The sequence below is a fragment of the Cebidichthys violaceus genome, unplaced genomic scaffold (assembly GCF_023349555.1).
Source record: "Cebidichthys violaceus isolate CVI_PGR_0920_01 unplaced genomic scaffold, fCebVio1.0.p SCAF_5, whole genome shotgun sequence".
NCBI lineage: Eukaryota > Metazoa > Chordata > Actinopteri > Perciformes > Stichaeidae > Cebidichthys > Cebidichthys violaceus.
The window spans coordinates 13,364,952-13,385,582 of record NW_027176705.1 but is presented as its reverse complement, the minus strand read 5'-3'; the positions used below and the strand labels follow the sequence as shown (position 1 = coordinate 13,385,582).

The following is a 20,631-nucleotide window of genomic DNA, read 5'->3' as shown; positions in this document are numbered from 1 at the left end:
ATCTGAGAAGCCTTCATTGGAAAAGGGCAGGCTCTTTCACAATATAGCTGGCAGATGATTGGATGAACCATTTGTCAATTAAACTCTTTCCGAAGTGAAGAGGAGGTAAAAAAAACGTTTTCCATCAAGAAAAACCTTCAGTGTCGTTCTTTGCTTTTCTTTCAATGAAGAAATACTCACCAGGTCTATGCTAACCTACCAGTAGCCGCCATTGTTATTTTGAACAAAGCGGCGCCTCTCTGTGTCGTCTCACACACACCTAAGCCAGTAGCTCCTCACAGGATGCTGATTGGTCTGTGCTCTGGCTTACCGGACATAAACAAATTACTTGAAGCCTGACAAGATGGATTTTCTCATCTCTTGCATGATCTTGTGAAAACGCAATAATCCAGCTGCTGTGCAAGGTAACTTAATTACCAAAAACCCTAATAACCACTGCAAGTGTGTGACAAATGATACAGTAAAATGAGAAGGGGGCCCAATGAGGCCACATATGTTCGGGGCCCAGACTGTCAGTGACGATGGTGATTGAGTAAGGTTTTTGGGGAGAATGTATTAAAATGAACTGACTTCACTACACAGTTTCTTCTCACCCTAAGTGCCTGGTCTTTGCAGGTGACAGAGATATTAATCTATGCAAAACATCTTGTTGTAGCAGTACTGGGTTTTCTAGTGTCGAAGAAGACTACACTCCTAACAAACAAGACGGCAACAAAAATGGAGTTGTACTAAAGTTAGTGGCAGTAGTCATGCAGTCACACATTTCATTTGAAGCTCAGAGAATCCTCCATCTTGTCAGCTGAATGGGATCCATAATCAGGAGGAAAGAACGGTTACTGTCATGGCAGCATTGGAGATGTTCATCTTCCTAAACATAGCCGTGGCTCTCCATCAATGTCTGTGTCACTGTACCTACAGTGATTTCTTCTCCTAATAATGTCAGTCTTGCCTCAGTGATGCATCCTGTGGAGTTGGATGATGACTACATGAATGACACCTGGGATCTTATTTTGAAACAGTTTATACTTCTGCGGGGGTTGTGTGTGTGTGTGTGTGTGTGTGTGTGTGTGTGTGTGTGTGTGTGTGTGTGTGTGTGTGTGTGTGTGTGTGTGTGTGTGTGTGGTCCAAATCAAAACTGACAGAAACTTTTCTCTCTGTATTTTACTGTAAATTGTTATTATTATTATCTCGTCTCCACCTGCACTTGCAAACACCTAAGGGATTGGAGAACTTACTTGAGTCCTGGAAGTAGATGTCATTTCCATTGTAAGCATTCTTTAGTTTGTTGGTCATGACACGTAGAGCCATGATCTGCTGTCGTATCAGTGTGTCAGGCCTGGTGATATCCACATCCACCTCTGGGTTGTTTATCTGGTTGGTTAGACCCTCCTTCACCACTTCAGGGAAATATCTGGACACAATCACACAGCACCAACTTGAATCACCTAAAATCTCCTTAAACTGGAAACACTTTTGAAATGGGCCTTTATGGGAATATTTTCGAGATGTATTACAAAATGTCTAGTTGATATACATATCAACCAGATATATATATATATATATATATATATATATATATATATATATATATATATATATATATATATATATATATATATATATATATATATATATATATATATATATATATATATATATATATATCTCTCTCTCTATCCGGGGAAAAAAGTATTTCACGGAACACGACTAAAACTTGTCTATTTATGCCATATTTGTTTAATTTGCTTGTGTTTTATTTGTTTGCAGCATATGTGGTGTCAAAGCGGTTAGGATGTTCTCTTAATTTAGCCTACAGTACTTTTGTTTTGTTTGGTGCTCTCTCGCCCACCGATGCAATCAGTTGTTGTCATATGCCAGTATCGGCTCCTTATGCAGCCATTGTGTCTTTCACTAAATGAAGTGGGTTTGACCAGTACTTTGCATCCTGTCGCCACAACACCACACACAGATAATCTGTAGAGATTGTGGAATTTGTGTGAATATCTTATGATCTTGGTGTAAGAGGCTGAGAACTGACTGAAGTAGACCAACTGAAATGAGATGGATTCATAAGAGCTACTCTTTTGAACGACGGCTGCTTAAATCAAGGAAAACATAAGTGTGTAATCAAGCTCAATAGTCTATTTCATGTTGGGAGTAGTTGCCCTTTGCTACAGAGAGCCCTAATGTGCCTGATGCCCACAGATGACTACAATTTATTTAAACAGTAAATCAAAAACAATTTAACTGAAGCACAATAATAAAAAAATGCACTGCATATGTATCATTTCATTCCATATGTTGATATGTCACCATTGAACCATTCTTTATGTATTTCATTTGAAAAGTTTTATACAAAGTAAAGTTTGCAAAGTCAATGTTTAAGTAACAGGAGAATCCGCTGAATTCATAACACACTACTAACATGGTCTAACTTATACTGATGGTTTACCATCACTGGGCAATCAAATTACCTTCTAGATTTAGAACAATGCCTACAAATGTTACTGGCACAAACAAGATATCTACCATGTCTTTTATTGCACCATCTGGTGATTTTGTCACTTGGAGAGGGCCAAAGTGATGGGGTGATACATTTTCTCTGCCAGCGTCCCTGGTTCACCGTCAGAGAAAACAACTCACTGTCCAATCTACTGTATGGCTCGGCGACACTCTACACGCTGCAGTGGTGATAAGAGGTGTTTGAAACTCCACAGTCCTCTGAGTATTAGAGCCTCGGAGCTTATATTGAAGTTTTCCATAGAAGCACTAACCATTGTACTTACACAGAGACTGTTAATCTGGGAACACAGTGTGGTTATTTTAATCCCTGGCAGGCAAAATGTGATAACTGTGGAGTAGGGTGACTTTGCTGTGGTTCTAAAGAGTAGCAGAAGTCCTCACCTGCCCTTCGTGTGGCTGTTCCAGCACTGATCCTCGTCAGACTCGGTGAGCTTGCCCTTGGCACAGATGTCATCTGGCAGGTTGGACCAGAACCTCTTGGACTCTTTCAATTTCTCTTTGATGTCAATCACCTGCCGTGGGCCAAAACAAAAATATGATATATATTAAGGTTGATCATTTTGTATTTTAAAGGCTGAGAAGTGACACAGATTTATGCAGTTCTCAGAATTTAAAATTGATTCCACTACTTTCAGTTAAAACATAAAAGAGAGATAAAACAAACGTAAATACAGCAGACTCCAATAGCTCCATCTCTGTATAGGAGTGTGAAACATTGGGATTTTAAACATTCATGTGGCAGCAAAAGTGTATGTAGTTGCAGTACCCCTTCTGTTCATTTGTTCCATCAGGAGAGAAGTACTGTTGGGACTGGGATTCTTTTTCTTTCCATTTTGCTTCTTCTTCTTCTTGTCCACTTCTATCCATATTGTGTTAATTTCTGATTCATACAAGACTTGGGGTTTCGAATTTGATATTTGGCATGAGCTGTCACCCCCGACTGATTCCATCTGGACTCAGCAAGAAGTTTGAGGGGGTGACCAGCAAACAGGCGGAAACAAACCCAACCAAGAGGACTCATCGCGTACAGAAGCACATTGTGTCCCTTTTGTCGTTCCGTTCTTTATGTATGAAGCTAAACCAGCAGCCTGTTAGCTTAGCTTAGCACAAAGACTGGTAACAGGGGGAAACAGCTAGCCTGGCTCCGTCTCAATGAAACTAAATCCGCTGACCAGCACCTTTTTTAAAGCTCCCTCATTTACATGATATATTGTTTTAGTTGATCCAGATAAAGTCTACAAAACACAAGTTGCTATTTTTACATAGGAGTTATAAGCTGTCCTGTTTGTTGGCTGCAGTGACTTCCTGGAATGTCAGTAAATTCAGCATGGAAGATTGGTACAGCTAAATAAAAAAAAAGCCTGAATGGAACTAAAAAGGCAGGTGTTGTTACGCTTAAAAACTCGAAACAAATACACAAACAAATCCCCAAGGTATTAAATCCTGCATCCATAAAACAAAGAGCCTTGTATTAGACAGCGAGTTGATGTATTCATTGTGTGTGTGTGTGTGTGTGTGTGTGTGTGTGTGTGTGTGTGTGTGTGTGTGTGTGTGTGTGTGTGTGTGTGTGTGTGTGTGTGTGTGTGTTTTAAAATATATTTTGGCTAGAAAGAACATTGTTGATGGGTCACAACCTTCTCTGTGAATTTCTATTGCTTTCAACAGGGTTGCAATTTTTTCTGTAAATTGTTTTGTACTTGAACCAATTTCAGCTGCTGAATTCTTCAAGGCTCTGAAAAGCTTAGACTGTTAAATATCTGTCTCATACAATTTATACCCAAATATTTCAAAAACAACATCTGATTTAATGCAAAACCCAATGCCTCTATTCTTAATAGTAATATTGCAGCCGAGTTGCCAAAGTAATACAAACGTATATTGATATATTTTACCTCAACCTTAGAGAAGAAACACTGTTGTCTGCTGTGGCTAAAATCTTTGAACCACACAGTTCAAGTGGTTGTTAAAAGAGTTCAGTCAGGACAATCAGTTGTAGGCCTAGTACTGTGGCAGCACCAAAACAAAATCTCGAGAATTAATAAAACAAACACAAGGAATTGCACACCTCCCACAACAAACCCTTTCATTAACAAGCGAGGAGCGATGGATGAAAGTTACAGCCTTTTACATCAGGCCTCTCTTCATTGGTTGAAAGGGTTTTTCATGAAGCACAGGAAAGAAAATATAACTGCCACTGTAATTGATATTCTGACATATCAACCTGGTGGTTTGTAGCAATAGATACGCTTTTTCTCAGCATATCAGAATATGGAGGACTTTGCTAGATTAACTGCAATTTAAAAAAAATACATGGGTTAGTAAATGTTATCATTTACACAGCAGATCAGGTGTCATATATGTTTCACCAGTGGTAACTGTTCTGTGCAACCTTTTACATATGCGACCTATTATCAGATCGGGAATAGTGTCATTCGATTTCTTAAAGTAAATGTGTTCCCAAAAGTTGCATTTTAGCTCATGTTTTATAATACAATACATCAAGTATTTGGATGAGATATCTACTGCAAATATGCCCTCAAATGCATTGCAAACATATTTACACCTCTTTAGGAGATTTAGTTTTTTAATTTAGTTCATTTCTGTATGATTTATATTATAGATTTATATAGATTTTATATAAAAAATAATGTAGCTAGTAGTAAAAAGCTTTGGGGAAAAGGTAAATACTTTTCCCCAAAGCTTAGTAAGATAGTTACCTTGGCATGATAATGCAGTTAGATGCCAAATATCACTCTTACTACACCCCAAACACATTACTTGGGATAAAATACAAAGCTATGACGAGTCAGGGGATGGGATTACCAATAGGGGGTTGTTATTGTGTTCTGTCAAAAAGAAAACAACTTGAAATTGACCGTGCTTCTTTAGTCAACATACATGTATCTATGGACGAGATAACATTTGTCAGTCGTCAGGTGTAAATCCTGGGGGCACTCTGCATGTTGCAGCAGTGTGCTTTGTGGTTGGTGAAGGACGTGGAGCCGACTGCTCTGCTGTTTTAGGCTGGTGGAGAGACAGTTGAGAGAGATTGGAAGCTGTCAGGTTAGTTCTACCATGCCTGAGGTAATAACCCAGTGAGCAGCAATATTTTGTATATCTTGGTATAGCCTGTGGTTCTTTCAATAAAGCCTTTGCTGAATAAAGTAAACACCCTCATCCAGTATAAATTAACTCTGCTTTCTTGAGGGTGCTGGGAATTTGACAGGTTATATAACTACTTCCCCATTATGCTAAATATTTAACAGTCGTACACATCTGCACGCACCAGCTGTTGTTCTGAAAACAATCCCTCACTGAGATTTAAAAATGAATTTAGTAAAGGTGGGAAATGGAGTGGTCAACCTTGTGGTTCATTTAGCACCACTCACCCCTTCCCCTAATCCCGATCCCACCTACCTGACAAAATATGACAAACTGAGTGATTTTTAATGGATTCATCTCTTTATACCCATTTCCTAGACTAATGTATTGGGCCTCTTATATTGAATTTGCTACATTTATTGGATCTGGTATAATCATATTGTAGAATTATAATCCTATTGCTGCATATTGTATTTCTACTAACTGCTACAACTTTTTGTTCATGTTTTGCCACTTTCCCACCCACAGCTCCTACTGCACTCCCTGCTGTCTGACGAATACAAATCTTTCTCTAGAATTTCTCCTCCTGAGGTTTTTTCATGTATGTCATACGTTTTTTTGGTCTTTGATAAAAGAGTTTATGCTGGGTTGGGAACTGTTGCTGTTGTGTGTCTGGAAAGCCAAAACAAACAAACTTTACTTGACTACATAAGCTGAGTTTATATATGCCTTCACTGGATTAAAACCGTACAGCATGTTGATCCATTGATAGTGTGAGTTTTCGTGCATAATGATACAGCCATGATTAGCTCCAATGGACATGTCTACTGAATGCAAAGCCATGGCCACCAAAAACACATGTTTTTGATTATCATCTATCTTAGGATCTGACATATAAGCTAATATTTCATTTAGTTCAGTAGCAAGAGATGCAGCAGTGCCACCAACACTGAACACTATGCGCTGCTGCAGCAGTATAGGAACACTCAACTTCACATTGATCAAAAAAGTATGTAGATGAAAGTTTTTTTTTTTTTCTGTAAGTCGTTCACCAACCACTTGTAGAGCTCATCCATGCCTGTCACCATTTTTCTGTCGCAATTTTTCATGCATGTAGCTTGGTAGCTAGCTAGCTATGTGGGGAAATTATGTCAACATTCTAATACAGACTACTAAGCTGATTGGTTAACTGTTTCTCAAACCAGAGGAAACCAAGCCTGCAGGAAGAGCGCCAGCCTTGAAACAAATTTTACGTAGTAGCCAAATGGTTGAATTACAATTTAGGGGTCCGTCATGTGATGCCATTGAGCTCAGAAAGACGATTCTTTATAGACTTACATAAGGAAAACAAACAATTTGTGTTGAGGTAAATCAACTTCCCGGCGTGAACACTTAAAAAGCCCTTATTTAAATTATTAGGTCCTAAAAGTAGAAATATCCAGAGTTATTTTCCTTCAGCCATTCATGTGAATGAGCCCATGGCCGAGCGGCTGGGAGGTGGGGTTAAAGGAAACGCTAGCGTGCTTGCTCTGTGGGCCAGTTGATGCAGAAGATCACCAGATCATTGAGTATTTCCATCTGAAGTCAGAAGTCATACTTTTTTTTTTGCTTTATGCGCCAATTGGCAACTTTCTAAGGAATGAACAGGTCCTTGCCTCCAACGCTTTATCCAGTTTTCTTTACATCCATGGAGGAAACCGGCGTCAATGGCCACAACACCAGATCACCAAACTTAAAGTTGTCAACATAGAAAAAAAACCAATGGCCATGAGGAAAGAAATGCCATAACTGGAAGTTACAGTAAAAACTGTGGCTTCCACCTTATTCACTATTATATATGGTGTTATGAGGAAGCCTCATTCATACTGAAATATGTAGATCTGATGGAGACTGTTTCTGCTTCAAGACTTTTGTTTGGTTTACCTTGCAGTTCTAAGTAAACTTGCATGCTTTTTTCTTTACTTCAGGAATAGAAATAATCTCACACAGCTAATTCATACATTCATTTTTAGCATCTACAAATTTATGATTCTGAAAACCATGAAAAATAAAATATTCTCATCCCATTTATTTATTCTTGACCTTCCAGTTACAGTTAAAGCCCTCATTATTCATATAAAGTGCATGTGGACACCAGTAATAGCCAAGAAAAGAAAAATATGTACACACACACACACACACACACACACACACACACACACACACACACACACACACACACACACACACACACACACACACACACACACACACACACACCCCTCATCATGTCCTAGCTACACTGGGGATTTGGGAGAGTGCATACAGTGAAGCCTCGGGTCTTAACAAGACATGAAAGGGCCTGTACCAACAGGATACCACTGCAGGAGACTGCCCTCACATTTGATGTGGTAGTCCTGTCATGGTGAGGTTTAACACATCCTGGTGTGGCTGTGATTCATGATGGCCCAAAAGCATCCCGGCACTAACAACAAAATATAGATCATATCAGAATGTGATTGGTTGTTGTACTTGAACCTCCAAATTATAAATTGATATGATCTATTCTGACAGCCGAATGTCTGTGGAGACAGCGAAGATAAATTTATATTTATAAACATATAAGTAAATGAATCCATTAATGATTCATTTGAGAATTGATGCCTATGAAAGTATAATGCAGTTGTGTTCCATCTGTATAACACATGTGCAGACCACATAAACAGTGTCAAAAGTTCAGTTTCAAGAAACGCCTGTTCCACTACAAAACTACAGCAGTAAATAAACACTTCATAAATAAATGCAAACATATATACGCACACATAAGCACACATAGACACCGCACTGAGGGTGAATTGTGCAGACCAAAATCTAACCATGTGTATTTACATGATCGCCCAGGGCAGTGAGTATGACTCCAGCTAGAAAAGTTACTGCTTGCTGCTGCAGCCACAGGATTAGATGCAGCTGAATCTTCAGTACTCAAGATCTTCCTCCAAAATCTTCCTCTATATACTTAAACAGACACATTTCGTGGACAGTTTTAGGAGTTTTACTTTTCAGACTTAGTGATAAGGCTGCAGGTCTTGATCTCTCTCTCTCACACACACACACACACACACACACACACACACACACACACACACACACACACACACACACACACACACACACACACACACAACTAATTAACTTCAAAATAAACACTTACACATCAAAGTTTACTAGATTATGGGTCAATACATTTGTCAACATTCTCCCTCGTTTCTTCTGTTTCATTGTCTGTTGTCACACTCGTAGCTCTGCTGGTGGGTAAGGTCCCAGTCGTACTGGAGAGCATTTATGCTTACGTTCGTTTACAGTTTCTGTGTGAACTTCACAATAGTAGTGCAGAACAAAATAAACATTAATAAGAAAAGGAAAATCCTCTGATTTGTGTCCATCGCCCTCCTCAAAGCCACAAACCGTGACTTCAGATGTCCGCTCTGTATGGCTGATAACGCTGCTGGACACTCGCTAATCAATCCAATAACAGCTGCTTCCACCGTATGTTGTCAGTAAAAGAATTATAAATGCAGAATTTACCTGCACAACAGCTGCTAGTAAAGACAACAAGGTCAGCAACGCCTGTAATCAGTTATCCATGTTGAATTAACCTGGTAGTCAATCTGTAATCAATGCTGTTGTTGTTTGTTTTCTTCCGGAAAAGGGTCACATGATAGGGGCATGACGAATCAAGGAAGGACACGTCGTGAGTGCTAAGACCCAATCAAGTAGCCAAAGCGGGTGTCTACGTTATCGTTTTAAAACTCATGCTGTGACGCCTGTCCACACTAAGAAGTAACCCCAGAGTTTTCAAACTTGCCTGGCTTCGGTAGCGTTTCTAAACTGCTTTGTTTTTGGTGATCTAAAACTCCGGAGTAGTGTGGACGCTCAGTGTAAACGTAGCAAAAGATATGGATTTTTAAATGGAAACGTAGTAGTGTGGATGTAGCCTATGTCTCTGTTAACAACAGGGATTATTTGCTTAGAACCATTAACAAAGCATATCTTAATCAATTTCACAAAAACAATGTGATCCACTTTGACGCAAAACAGAGGTAATGGCAAAAAACCTACAACCCCCTGGTCAAAGGTCCGTGTGCCTATATTCATCTTCCAAGTCTGACTTAATAATTGAGAGGGCTGTTGGTCACTGGCTTGGCTGTATGTGTAGTTGCACTACATGGGCATGTCACAGACAGCATGCAGAGGTGGGACGGTAACAGTGACCCCTTACTTTTGGCTGAGTCACTCCAGGTGATTTGAGCTATAACTACACTTTTTCAAAACCATGTGCATTCTTTGTTTTTATTATGTGCCAACAGAAAATACCAAACAGGGCATTGTGACAACACAAAATAGAGCATCTCCTCCAAATTTGCAGTTTCAATTGCCAAAATACAAAAATTACACAAGCACAGTTTTACCATTCTTATCCATCTCCTCCTTTCCTTAGTGTACTGCCTGGATCAAATATTTTATTCAAACAAAGCTTTATCCCAACCCGCCTCCTCCTGGGTTTGCACAGTCTTAGACGTGGTGTCAAGTGCTTGTTGATCCATTAGAGCATGTAGGGTAACCTGCAGCAATGCATGTTAATGTAGGTCCAGTAATTTAAATTAGGGCTTTCAGAGGTCATATCCACCTGCTTCAGCTCCAAATAACACACGGTTGACTCTAGTTGCGTTAGACTTAGATTTGAGCTAAACTCATTAAACATGTCAACAGCAAATCAACCAGAACTCTCCAGCCTCTCATGGTATTCTGTTTGTTTAGTTGAGGTTTTGTCTTGGCACATTACAAGCCCTTTCTTACATGAATGCTGATAAATGTTAAGTATATGCAGATGCTTTCTGTCTGGTTGTCACTGTGAAGAGTTGTATACAGAGAGTAATTGTAGCCATTGCACACTGAAGCAAGTTTTAAACACTGTGATTGTCCCCTGCTTAAGTCTTTGTTAACAGTGATTATCTGCCTAAGAACACGCATGGGCCATTATCAAACTCTATCTTAATCAATTTCACAAAAGCAAAGTGACTCACAGAATTTGCAAAGTAAATATAAATCAAAACCCAAGCATGCACCACTAGCTTGTCAGTCTTGTTAACTGACTCATACAACACCCAATTTCCTCAAGAATGAATAATAAAAAACGGGCCGTAATGGATAAATCCCAGTGCCCCCTGATCTGAGTGTAGACAGTCACACGGGCCTTGCAAAATGATCTCAATGTGTGTTTGGGCTCATGTTGATTTAAAAGCCCAGAACGTGGTTTAAATACTAACAATAGAATTTAAATCAATAGAAATTTTCAGAGGAACCCAGTCTCAGAGGGCCAAAAGGGAGATAATGTGTTTCCTCATTCTAGTCCAGGTAAGAAGCCCGGCTGCATTTTTTAGAGCTATAGCACCAATCTAAAAAAAAATACTCCACAACCCAAAATATGTCAACAAACACAGTAACAATAATATGGGGGGGGGGATATGAAAGCACAAATGATGTGGTTTGGAGTTAAAAACAATACCAGCTTCTTACTGGAGTGTGAGTTTGAATAAGGTTGTACAGAGACACACATTTCTGGGCTCTTCTCCCTGGTTTGAGGAGGGCTGGGCTCATTTAAAAAAAATTGTTTGCTTATTGTTTCCCGGCCGTTCTTAATCACATCTGATTAAACCATAACCACATGGTTGTATGACGCGCATTACATGTTTTTTTAGAATTCAACTTTAATAAACGAAACCAAAGGATGTTTTTTTCTTTGTTAAAGCTCATTTTGATGTTGCTTATTTAGTTTGAAATATTTAACGTCTTAGACTTTTAGCATTCATATGACTGGAGCATTAATTAAGGTGAAGGCCATTCTTTTTCAAAATAAATATATGTGACCCCAGACTAGATTAGCCTGTAACTGTCAGTGACGACACTGCATGCGGACAACAGCCTTGTGACTATTCAATAGTTTACGAGTGTGGGATAAAAAAAAAAGGGTCTGCAGGAGGTGGATTACATCGCTGTTATTGTATAGCTATAGTATAATAAAAAAAAAAAAAAAAAAAAAAATCTATCTATCTATCTATCTATCTATCTATCTATCTATCTATATCTATATCTATATCTATATATATCTCTTTAGTCTGTAACTAAGGTTTACTTTTAGCAAAGACAGTGACCCTCTTTGCATTCTGATGTCTTATTTAAAGATGGGACTTCTGGATGTTTGTATTTGAGACGCAGTTTGGTTTTATCCAGGTTATAAGGTTTCTAACTGTGGAATCACTGATCATTAAAGCTGATGGCCAGGATGATGGAGATACTTTGGTGCTATTCAAAGCGTTCAGAAGCTGAATTTTTTATCTGGCTCAAGCTGTGACAAGTACAAGGTAGCAGTGATGGCCAAGGTTAATAGCACAGAGAAATATCGAAGGGCTCAAGAGTCTGCACCTCTCTGGCCAAGCCATCAAGAATATTAAATATGTTTTGCAGTTAGAGTTGAGCCCTGCTGCTGTAGTGTTGTGGCAGGACAGTTTTTGTTCCACATGCACTAGAACAGTTATCAAAACCAGATGTTGAATTGTGTGCAAGAATTGCTGACATGGGAAATAACAAGCCCTGCTCAGTATGAGTCTCCTCTTAAGAGGAGGCAGAGTTTCTGACAGGATAGGATGGTATCAGAGGAGCAGTTTACAGGAAGTTACACATGAAGTCTCTTTAAAATGCCAAATAAACCTTTAATGCAGCTACCCAATATAGGGGGTATTACGCACAAATATGTATACTGATGCAGACAAGGATTTAGATAAACATTTGTCTTGATTAAATGTAAAAATATGTTTTTGCCGCTGTAAAAGCGGTGGTTTCTAACTCTCACAAAAGGTGAACAGTTTAATGCAATATTTTCTGATCATGTCTACAGCTAATTATGTAATTGGTTTTATAATCATAATAACACATCTGTTAATTCCAACAACAGGAAGTAGGTAAAGTTAGTATGCAATTCACAACTAGTCCATGAGAACTGCTTTGCCCAATAACCTTCACGATTTGTGTGTGTGTGTGTGTGTGTGTGTGTGTGTGTGTGTGTGTGTGTGTGTGTGTTCACTTGTTATCCATGTAATTGAACATGCAATATAGTCATAAAAGGATTTGCTCAATATCACATCATATTTACTGTAGTATCTGTCAATAATAAGATCTTACATTTTAGACACTGATCTTCTAAAGTGCAGCTCCATTGGGAGCAAAGAAATGAGAAAATATGCAAAACAAGGAATCTAATCACCACAATTATTTTAGCTGGCTATTTTGTAAATACTATAAATACAAAAAAATGTAGATTTCCAAGCATGAGAACCATGGCAAAAATGAACTCACATGCTTCTTTTTTTTACAAAAAAGTGATGAACTATTTATTTTGTTGCACTTTCCAAATCAAGGGCAAGGAATATTATTAAAATGTTGCATTATGGCACTGTCTTGGGTCTCATTCAACTTGTAAAAAGTCAGTTGTTATCGGCTGCAATCAGTCTTGAGCACATGAATAGATTATTAACAGAAAACCTTCTAAAACATAACCGTAAAGAGAGAACAAAAAAAGAGCAGCCAGTGTGGAAGAACTCAGGGGAACCAACAAGAGGGCATCTGCATGATGAATCTCTGAAAGGAAAATGTATCCTTTAACATCCCCAACTTCTTCTGTCAGTCTTGTCATTATTTCTCTTGGAGCCGAGCACGTGCCCTGTCCTACTCTGGCTGAACAGACGGATATTGAGCAGAGGCGAATTTCACACCAACATCAATGAATATGCATGTTTGCAGCACCCATTCTGATTTGAAGTGGTCCTTTTCACCGTTGCTGTATTTTTCAATTTCAATACTGAATATATTGTGAAACATCACAAACAAATACTAATATTGTGAAATTGTAGACCACTGACATATGGCTTTTTTCAATTAGTCAAGTATGTAAAATGTAAAAAAGTAAAACTGGAGGAAAAAGTTCATCTCAGCGTCTTAACATAAACATAGGAAAATAACTTCAGCAACAGATTATTCCTGTAAACACTGAACATGTTTATCCTTTCCTTAACTTGATGAAACAGTGTGTGGGCTGAACTTTTCTCATTTGTTTCCAAAGAAGTTCGACCTGTTTTGAAAATGTTCTTGTAACAAATACAATGACATACATCACTCATTTAGTATCACAAAAATATAACTTGATGTCTTGAGCTGGTTACTTTATATAAAAAATAAGAAAACTTTTGGGAAAACAAGCATCAAACAAGATGTCTTTGTGAATTGTATTAAGTTAATCAAATGTGTTGTTATTCTTTGTATGACGTTTCTGTATGGATAGAGAAACTGTTACAGTTACAGATTTTGCAAGCTTTTTTTAAAATATTCTAAAAAAAACTGTACGCTGATAACAGCATTAGTTTGGAAAAAAAACAAACACCTGTGCACATAATAATGCTGGAGGGATGTTGCCGCTGAGGGACTCAAAGATTGAGAACAGAAGAGTCAACACTTACATAGATGACGATTAGGTTCCAGGATGAACTACAGGCAAATGATACACATGGTGTCATTTTTAGCACCTCAGTACCAACACTCATAGTCCAATGAATCACACGCATGCACGCACGCACGCACGCACGCACGCACGCACACACACACACACCAGTCCTTCCCTTAAAGGCCTATGAAACTTGTATAGGGAAAGCTGACTGTTAAGACACAAAAATGGGCTTGGAAGACATTTGATTTCAGCTATCTCTTCAATGGTCCAGTAGAAAACCACACATATGAAGGTAGTCAGAGAAACAAAGTATAAATGTTATATGTTGTATATGTATGCCCAAACTGTAATTGTGTCCAACTGAATGAATGCGCTTGTTAGAAAACATTATATTGCACGAGTCATTAAATAAACAAGGTGGTTCTTCATTACATCAGCATACAAGATGCTAGCTAAACCTTAATTATATTATTATTATTTTTGTCTTTGATAGTATGTTTACAGTCCTATTGGACACAACTGAACTCATTGTCATTAAAGCAGTAAAATTGGACCTCAAATGATAAGGGTACTGTGCAGTTTTAGTACTGCATATTCGTGCTAAGCAAAGCGTGACCTGACTAATGTAAGCACAGATGGAAGTTTCATACACAGCTGGTTTTGTGTCCCATCCCAAGGGTAAACACACCGTTTGGAGGAAAGGCTTTGTAAACAGATGCTTATCTGTAAGGTAAAGTTACTAAAGCAACTTTATAAAGAAGTTGGTTGCAGTTTTGATGCATTAAGATCTGGACACAGGCAGGAAGAACAATCTAAAATCTATGACACAATATATTCAGTTCCACACTTCTATAATTTATGGTATAAATTAGTTTAAATCCCGTGCATGTGGGTGTTAATTACATTTGTCATTGAACTCTTGAGTCAGGAGACTTTAAATGTAAAAAATGCAAATGTCTTCATGTGTTAGGTCATAAATTGACTGGCGAAATGTCCATTGCATACTGGAACACACTCAAACCCCTTCATCAGTACAACAGTAATGAGCAGAAATGGAAATGGATGAATAATTTACAGTTGGGAAGGCATCAGTATTGATTTACCCTGGGTTAGTTATAGGCACACAAAAAAAGAGAAATTACTGTAATTTGTTCCATTGGACTTTTTCTTCACGCTAGTGTCCAGCCCAAACATCGCATAAGAACACTGCATAAGAAACAAATCCTCTGTAACTTCTACCAAACCAAATGAACAACAGTAAGATGGAATAGACCCGAACACTGTTCTTGCATCAGTATTGAAGCACACTGAGCAAAGTGAGCTTCTGCTATCTTGGCACACACTTTATGAATCAAAGCAGAAAAGGCAAATAAATGGACCAGATACTGTTGCACTTCTGGAAAGAATGGCTGCATTGATGAATCTTAACCAGAGTTTAAAGTTATGTAATCTTGATAAATATGCAAGGATAGTGTGAAGGATCACTACAAGTCCTCCACTTTCTAGGTCACATGGACACCAACACAAGCCACTTAATGGTATTGTGGATTGAACCAGTCTCTCTGCACTGAGGGATTTAAACTATATAAAGCGTGGTTAAGACTTATTCTAAAAAAGTAGGAAAAACTCCAAGGGGAAGCTCCACAAAATGGTCAGTTCCTCGTTGTGCTCATAGCAATTGGGTTAGCTTACCTCAAACACAATGGTCCTGCATTTTGTGATTCAGGGCTTTGAATAATGCACTTAATAGGATTTCCTTGGACACACTGTGGTTCAATTCAGCTTGCCTGTCTACCCACATAGATGAGTTTAGCTCAAACGGCTCTGCTGCGTTGAAGCAAGGGAAACACCTTCTACCTTTTAGGCAGGCGTGCTAACCACACTATGTCATGGGAAACAGTGGTTGGCTAAACAGCTTTCTGATGAGCAGTTCAGCAGGAGCTGAGACAGATCCCAGTGCATGCTGTGGCTTTCTGGCAGCGCCTCCTGACAAGCTGCTCAGATGGTAAAGCAGCCAGGTTCAGTGGACCAGTTTGAGCCCAAATTTAGCTTTGAGATGAGAAGTTACTCTAATTTACTCTAAAATTGAAGATAATGTGGTGCCAAGACTGTGTGCTAGAAGAAAAGGGTAAAGACTGGTACCTGGTTCAGGTTGCCTTTGAGTAAATGTGTGAATAACCTGTCTGTTGGTGATTTGACAAGAAAACTCACTCACTGCAACATGTCAGAGTCTAGTGATTGGTTAATTAATCAGAACGTCTAGCACACTGAAATTACTACAGCAGTGCATCCCAATGCATATTGGCCACATTGTAGGTATTCACATGCAGCAGAATGTTAATTAACCATATCATTTACATTAATATATGATACAAAGGAAAAATGTTTTGCTGTTCACAATACTGTACTTTAGTGGCCCAAAAGGAATTCTAAATGGCATGTCTCCAACACCTGTCCCCTGGTTGCCAGGTTTATTGTTCATCATTACATTTATGTAGAAACACAAAATCAGCAAAATCACCCCTATTTTTAATTCCAAGTGCAAACTGCAGAAGCCTGCTAACAAACAACAGATAAAATAACCTGTCTCTACCATGTCTAATAGCAATAGCAAGGATTACGGTAAACTATGTCGCACAGGGAGATGCACACTTTAAATTTAATTTCACATACAATGAGATGTCGAGGTTAAGAAGGCTATCATTGACGCTCATTACGTCAGAGCGAATGAGACGGGAAATCTGACAGGATGTCTTTGTGCAAATATCAGTCTGAACACTGTTGATTTTGTCGGTATAAATCAAGCAGCCTTATTGTTGTGTATTATGTAAGTGAGCTGCAGAAGCCGAGAAGAGCCTACTAAGAAACTAACTGCAAACTACCAAACAACTACATATCGTTTTGTAATGCACCTCTCCCTGCAGCATGAACCATACTGTGCTGTCTATCACAGTAGGTGTCTAGCCCTTTTTTTCTTTTTCAGCCGTAACAGACACGCTGACACAGAGTGCTGCGAGTTGGTCTTCTTTTCATGCTACATTTTTGCTCAATTATATGTTTTTGTGAGAGATTGGAGCATCAAACCCCCCCCCCCCCATAACCATAAAGAACATTTTTCTGCTTGATGCATCAGTGTGTGTGCAGTGCTAATTTAGCAAAGCATGAAAGTACTAAAAAGAAGAGTGTTTAATGAGAACGGTAAAAACACGTAAAAGAGCAAACTACCTCAAATTAACTGTGAGGAAGTAAAGCAGGTGGAGGAAGGCATGGATGTAATGATAAGTAAAGGGATGAAGCTGCCTTTAAACTCTGAAAAGTTAGAAGGTGGCCACATCGATCTGTTGTGTCTGTCCACGTACATTAATCCTAATTCAGACAGGTCTCTGTTGAGCGAACACGGCTGATTACACATCAGTCTCTGTCAGATTTCCATCTCTTTTGACAGACAGAATCACCTTTGGACAGAAGGATTCATCGCCCTCTATTATGGCCATGGAGGTGAAAACTGAGACAATGCAGTTCACAGCATCCCATTATTTTAAACTCATCATTGATAGGTATGAAATGAAGACTTAAAGTGAAGACTTTTAAGATTAAAAACACTAAAGTGATGGAATGATTGCAGGTTCCCCAGCTCAATTTTTAAATTAATAACACTGAACAGTAATTTCTTCTTTGGAACATTATATGCACAAAGCCTTGACAACATGTTGGCTTACCTTCTATGGCCAGCAACACCACTTAACAGACAGTAAAATTCAATCCAATTTATTACAGGTTGGTTGTGTTGTTGGAGCTGAGGCAAACTGGCCCTAACTTCTCTCAAGCCAAAACCCGTAAGTTCACGTCCCTATCTGAAATAGTTGTGAATGTCTTGATCTATACTAGAGCAGAAAAAGGAGCACCAATTGATTTGGAATCAATTCCGTAGAAATGTTACAAACTGCACAACACATACCATCATCAGAACCAAATTCTCAGGTGGCACTCTTCCATTTTCCATCAGCCACAGTCATTATATTTAATAGTCAACTTCTGACACCACAAACGGGTATCGTAATTTTCCCCCAGATCTTTGTCAGCACAATGTAGAGTTTAGAGACCCCAACAGCACCACACACCCTGGGGTTGTTAATGCTGCTAAAACATTAGCTCAGCATGCCCACTATACTGAATTAGCATACCAGAGTGATTAACTGGTGTTAACGCTTGTTCTTTTTTTGCCTGCTGATCTACACAGAAATTGTGTCTATCAAAGAAAAAAAACTGTAGAGAACCGATCGACAGCACATGGCAGAATTTCATCAGAGCTGTAACTGGATCCATTTTATGGCATGACTCATGGATTTAACCAATTTGGCCGTGTAACCATCGGTCATAATTGGCAGTTGTGTCTGCAATTGCACTGGGCGGAGTGATTTCCTCAATGACTGATTACTCTGGCGGGAAGGAACTTTCATGTGGGAATAGAGATTTGTACTCCCATTCAGACGCTAAGGGATGTACAGCTCTGTGTCTCTTTCCATGCATTCAAATTCACAGTGTGTTTCCCGAAATCTCCATGAAACCCTTTAGTCCTCTCAGTATAGTGTGGCTACAATAACACATGCACACTAAAGTATAGGCGGTGCCCATCAACACTGGATTACTGTGATTGATTGAAGAGATAAAATACCGATCATATATTTCACACTTCCTGAGAAAAATGGTCATTGCCAGATCGTTTCCTGGCCCTGGCGCTCTGCTAAAACAACGTGAAATGGAGCGTGGAGAAAGGCCTGGCCACCGCTAATGACTGATTTACTTTCTTCCCAACTGCATCCTCATTTCAACAGTGCTCAACAACAAACAACCCATTAGAGAGCCTCACAATATTTAGAAATCTGTCAAAGAAATCAATAATGGATTCTCCTCAGGACATCCGTCACATTTTTTTTGTGAGCATTTGTGTAATGGAGAAATTGACAGTAATGTTCTGTCAGCAATGTTAGTTGAAGCTGACAGAGAACAACGTCATTTCTGTCAGATGTGTGTCATCAGGCATCTGTTTATCATTGGAAAAATAAATCCCTTGTGGGATGAATAAAGTATCTATCCATCTATCTATAATAGTGGAAGATATGCTCCAATGCTATACTGTTTACTGAACACTTTAATTTATCTCGACAGTAAATCAAGAATGTGATGAACAGAAGGAATAGTTACGTTTCTTCCTATCATCTTTATGAATGTAGCATTTTACCGGCTGGACCGAGCATCTTATTTTGAGCATTATATTTAGCAGTGTCTTCAAATGACTGGTGGTGTGTTGTAGAGAGCGAGGCTAAGGGCCACAACCATGTTAGCAGCTCTGTGAGGCTTTACTTAGGCTTTGAGCTAAATGCTAACGTCAGCTAACAAGCCGATAGTTACCAACTTTAATGTTTATCATGTCCATCATTTTAGTTTACCATGTTAACTGTACAACTAAGGCAGGATAGTTGATGTTATTAGTTTCACAGAAATCTGGTCATTAAACAAAGAAATGAAGAGATGGTTCTGAAGGGAAAAGTCAGGGGATCACCAAAGTCAGTTGGCTTTATCCTCTGGGGAACATGAATGTCTGTACACAGTATCGTGACAATCTTTCCGATGAGAAATTCCAGTCTGTACTCAATCATTGGACCAACCAACCGATAATGTTATTCCTAGAGCCGTGCCACTATACCATTACCAAGAATGTAGCAAAATCTGAGGTCAGCTACAATATTGATGTAACACAGCCAGTTCGTAGTTTAGCTTTTAGATTTAGCAAACAATCTAAAATCCACCTCTTCAAAAGTAAACATCACAGCCTCTGTGGCCTGCCATCAATTTCATATATATATATATATATATATATATATATATATATATATATATATATATACATACATACATACATACATACATACATACATACATACATACATACATACATACATACATACATACATACATACATACATAAAAAAACTCAATACACAGCAAACTACAATATATGCACACAAACGATCAAAAAACTGAATCTCTGGTCAGTATTTATGACTGAGAGAAGCGTTTCTTTGAATTAGAGGGGCAAGGTCATTCAGTTCCAGTGATGAATCAGCACCACAGGAAGACAGATTCCTCTAGAAACACTGTAGGGCCATACCATTAATAAACATTATACAGTATCATACAGTTAATTAGGACTCAGTTTTATAGATGAATACTCCAGTAATCTCACTTAAATCAAGAATCTCAGACAAAGCGAAATACACCCAGCAAATTATAAATCAAAGCACATAAAACCAGACTGCATTGTTTAAACCAGCACAACAAGCTGTATTTACAGTAGATATTGACAACATGAAAAACTCCTACATAAATCAACTACAGGACTCATTGTAGCTTTAAATGGTTTAGCAGGAAACGGAAGAGGATATGTATCTGCACTTGTATCTAATTCA

At 38.6% G+C, this 20,631-nt stretch overlaps 1 protein-coding gene across 2 annotated transcripts in view; it reads right to left on the bottom strand.

The window, feature by feature from the left end:
* gpc6a (glypican 6a) overlaps positions 1-20,631 on the bottom strand; it is a 137,232-nt gene that overhangs the window by 5,418 nt on the left and 111,183 nt on the right. For both annotated transcript variants that reach the window (XM_068730726.1, XM_068730727.1), the window contains 2 exons: positions 2,905-3,035; positions 1,236-1,411 (listed from right to left, as the gene is read on the bottom strand). In XM_068730726.1, coding sequence (XP_068586827.1) covers positions 1,236-1,411; positions 2,905-3,035 — 307 coding nt within the window. The remainder of the gene's footprint in view (positions 1-1,235; positions 1,412-2,904; positions 3,036-20,631) is intronic.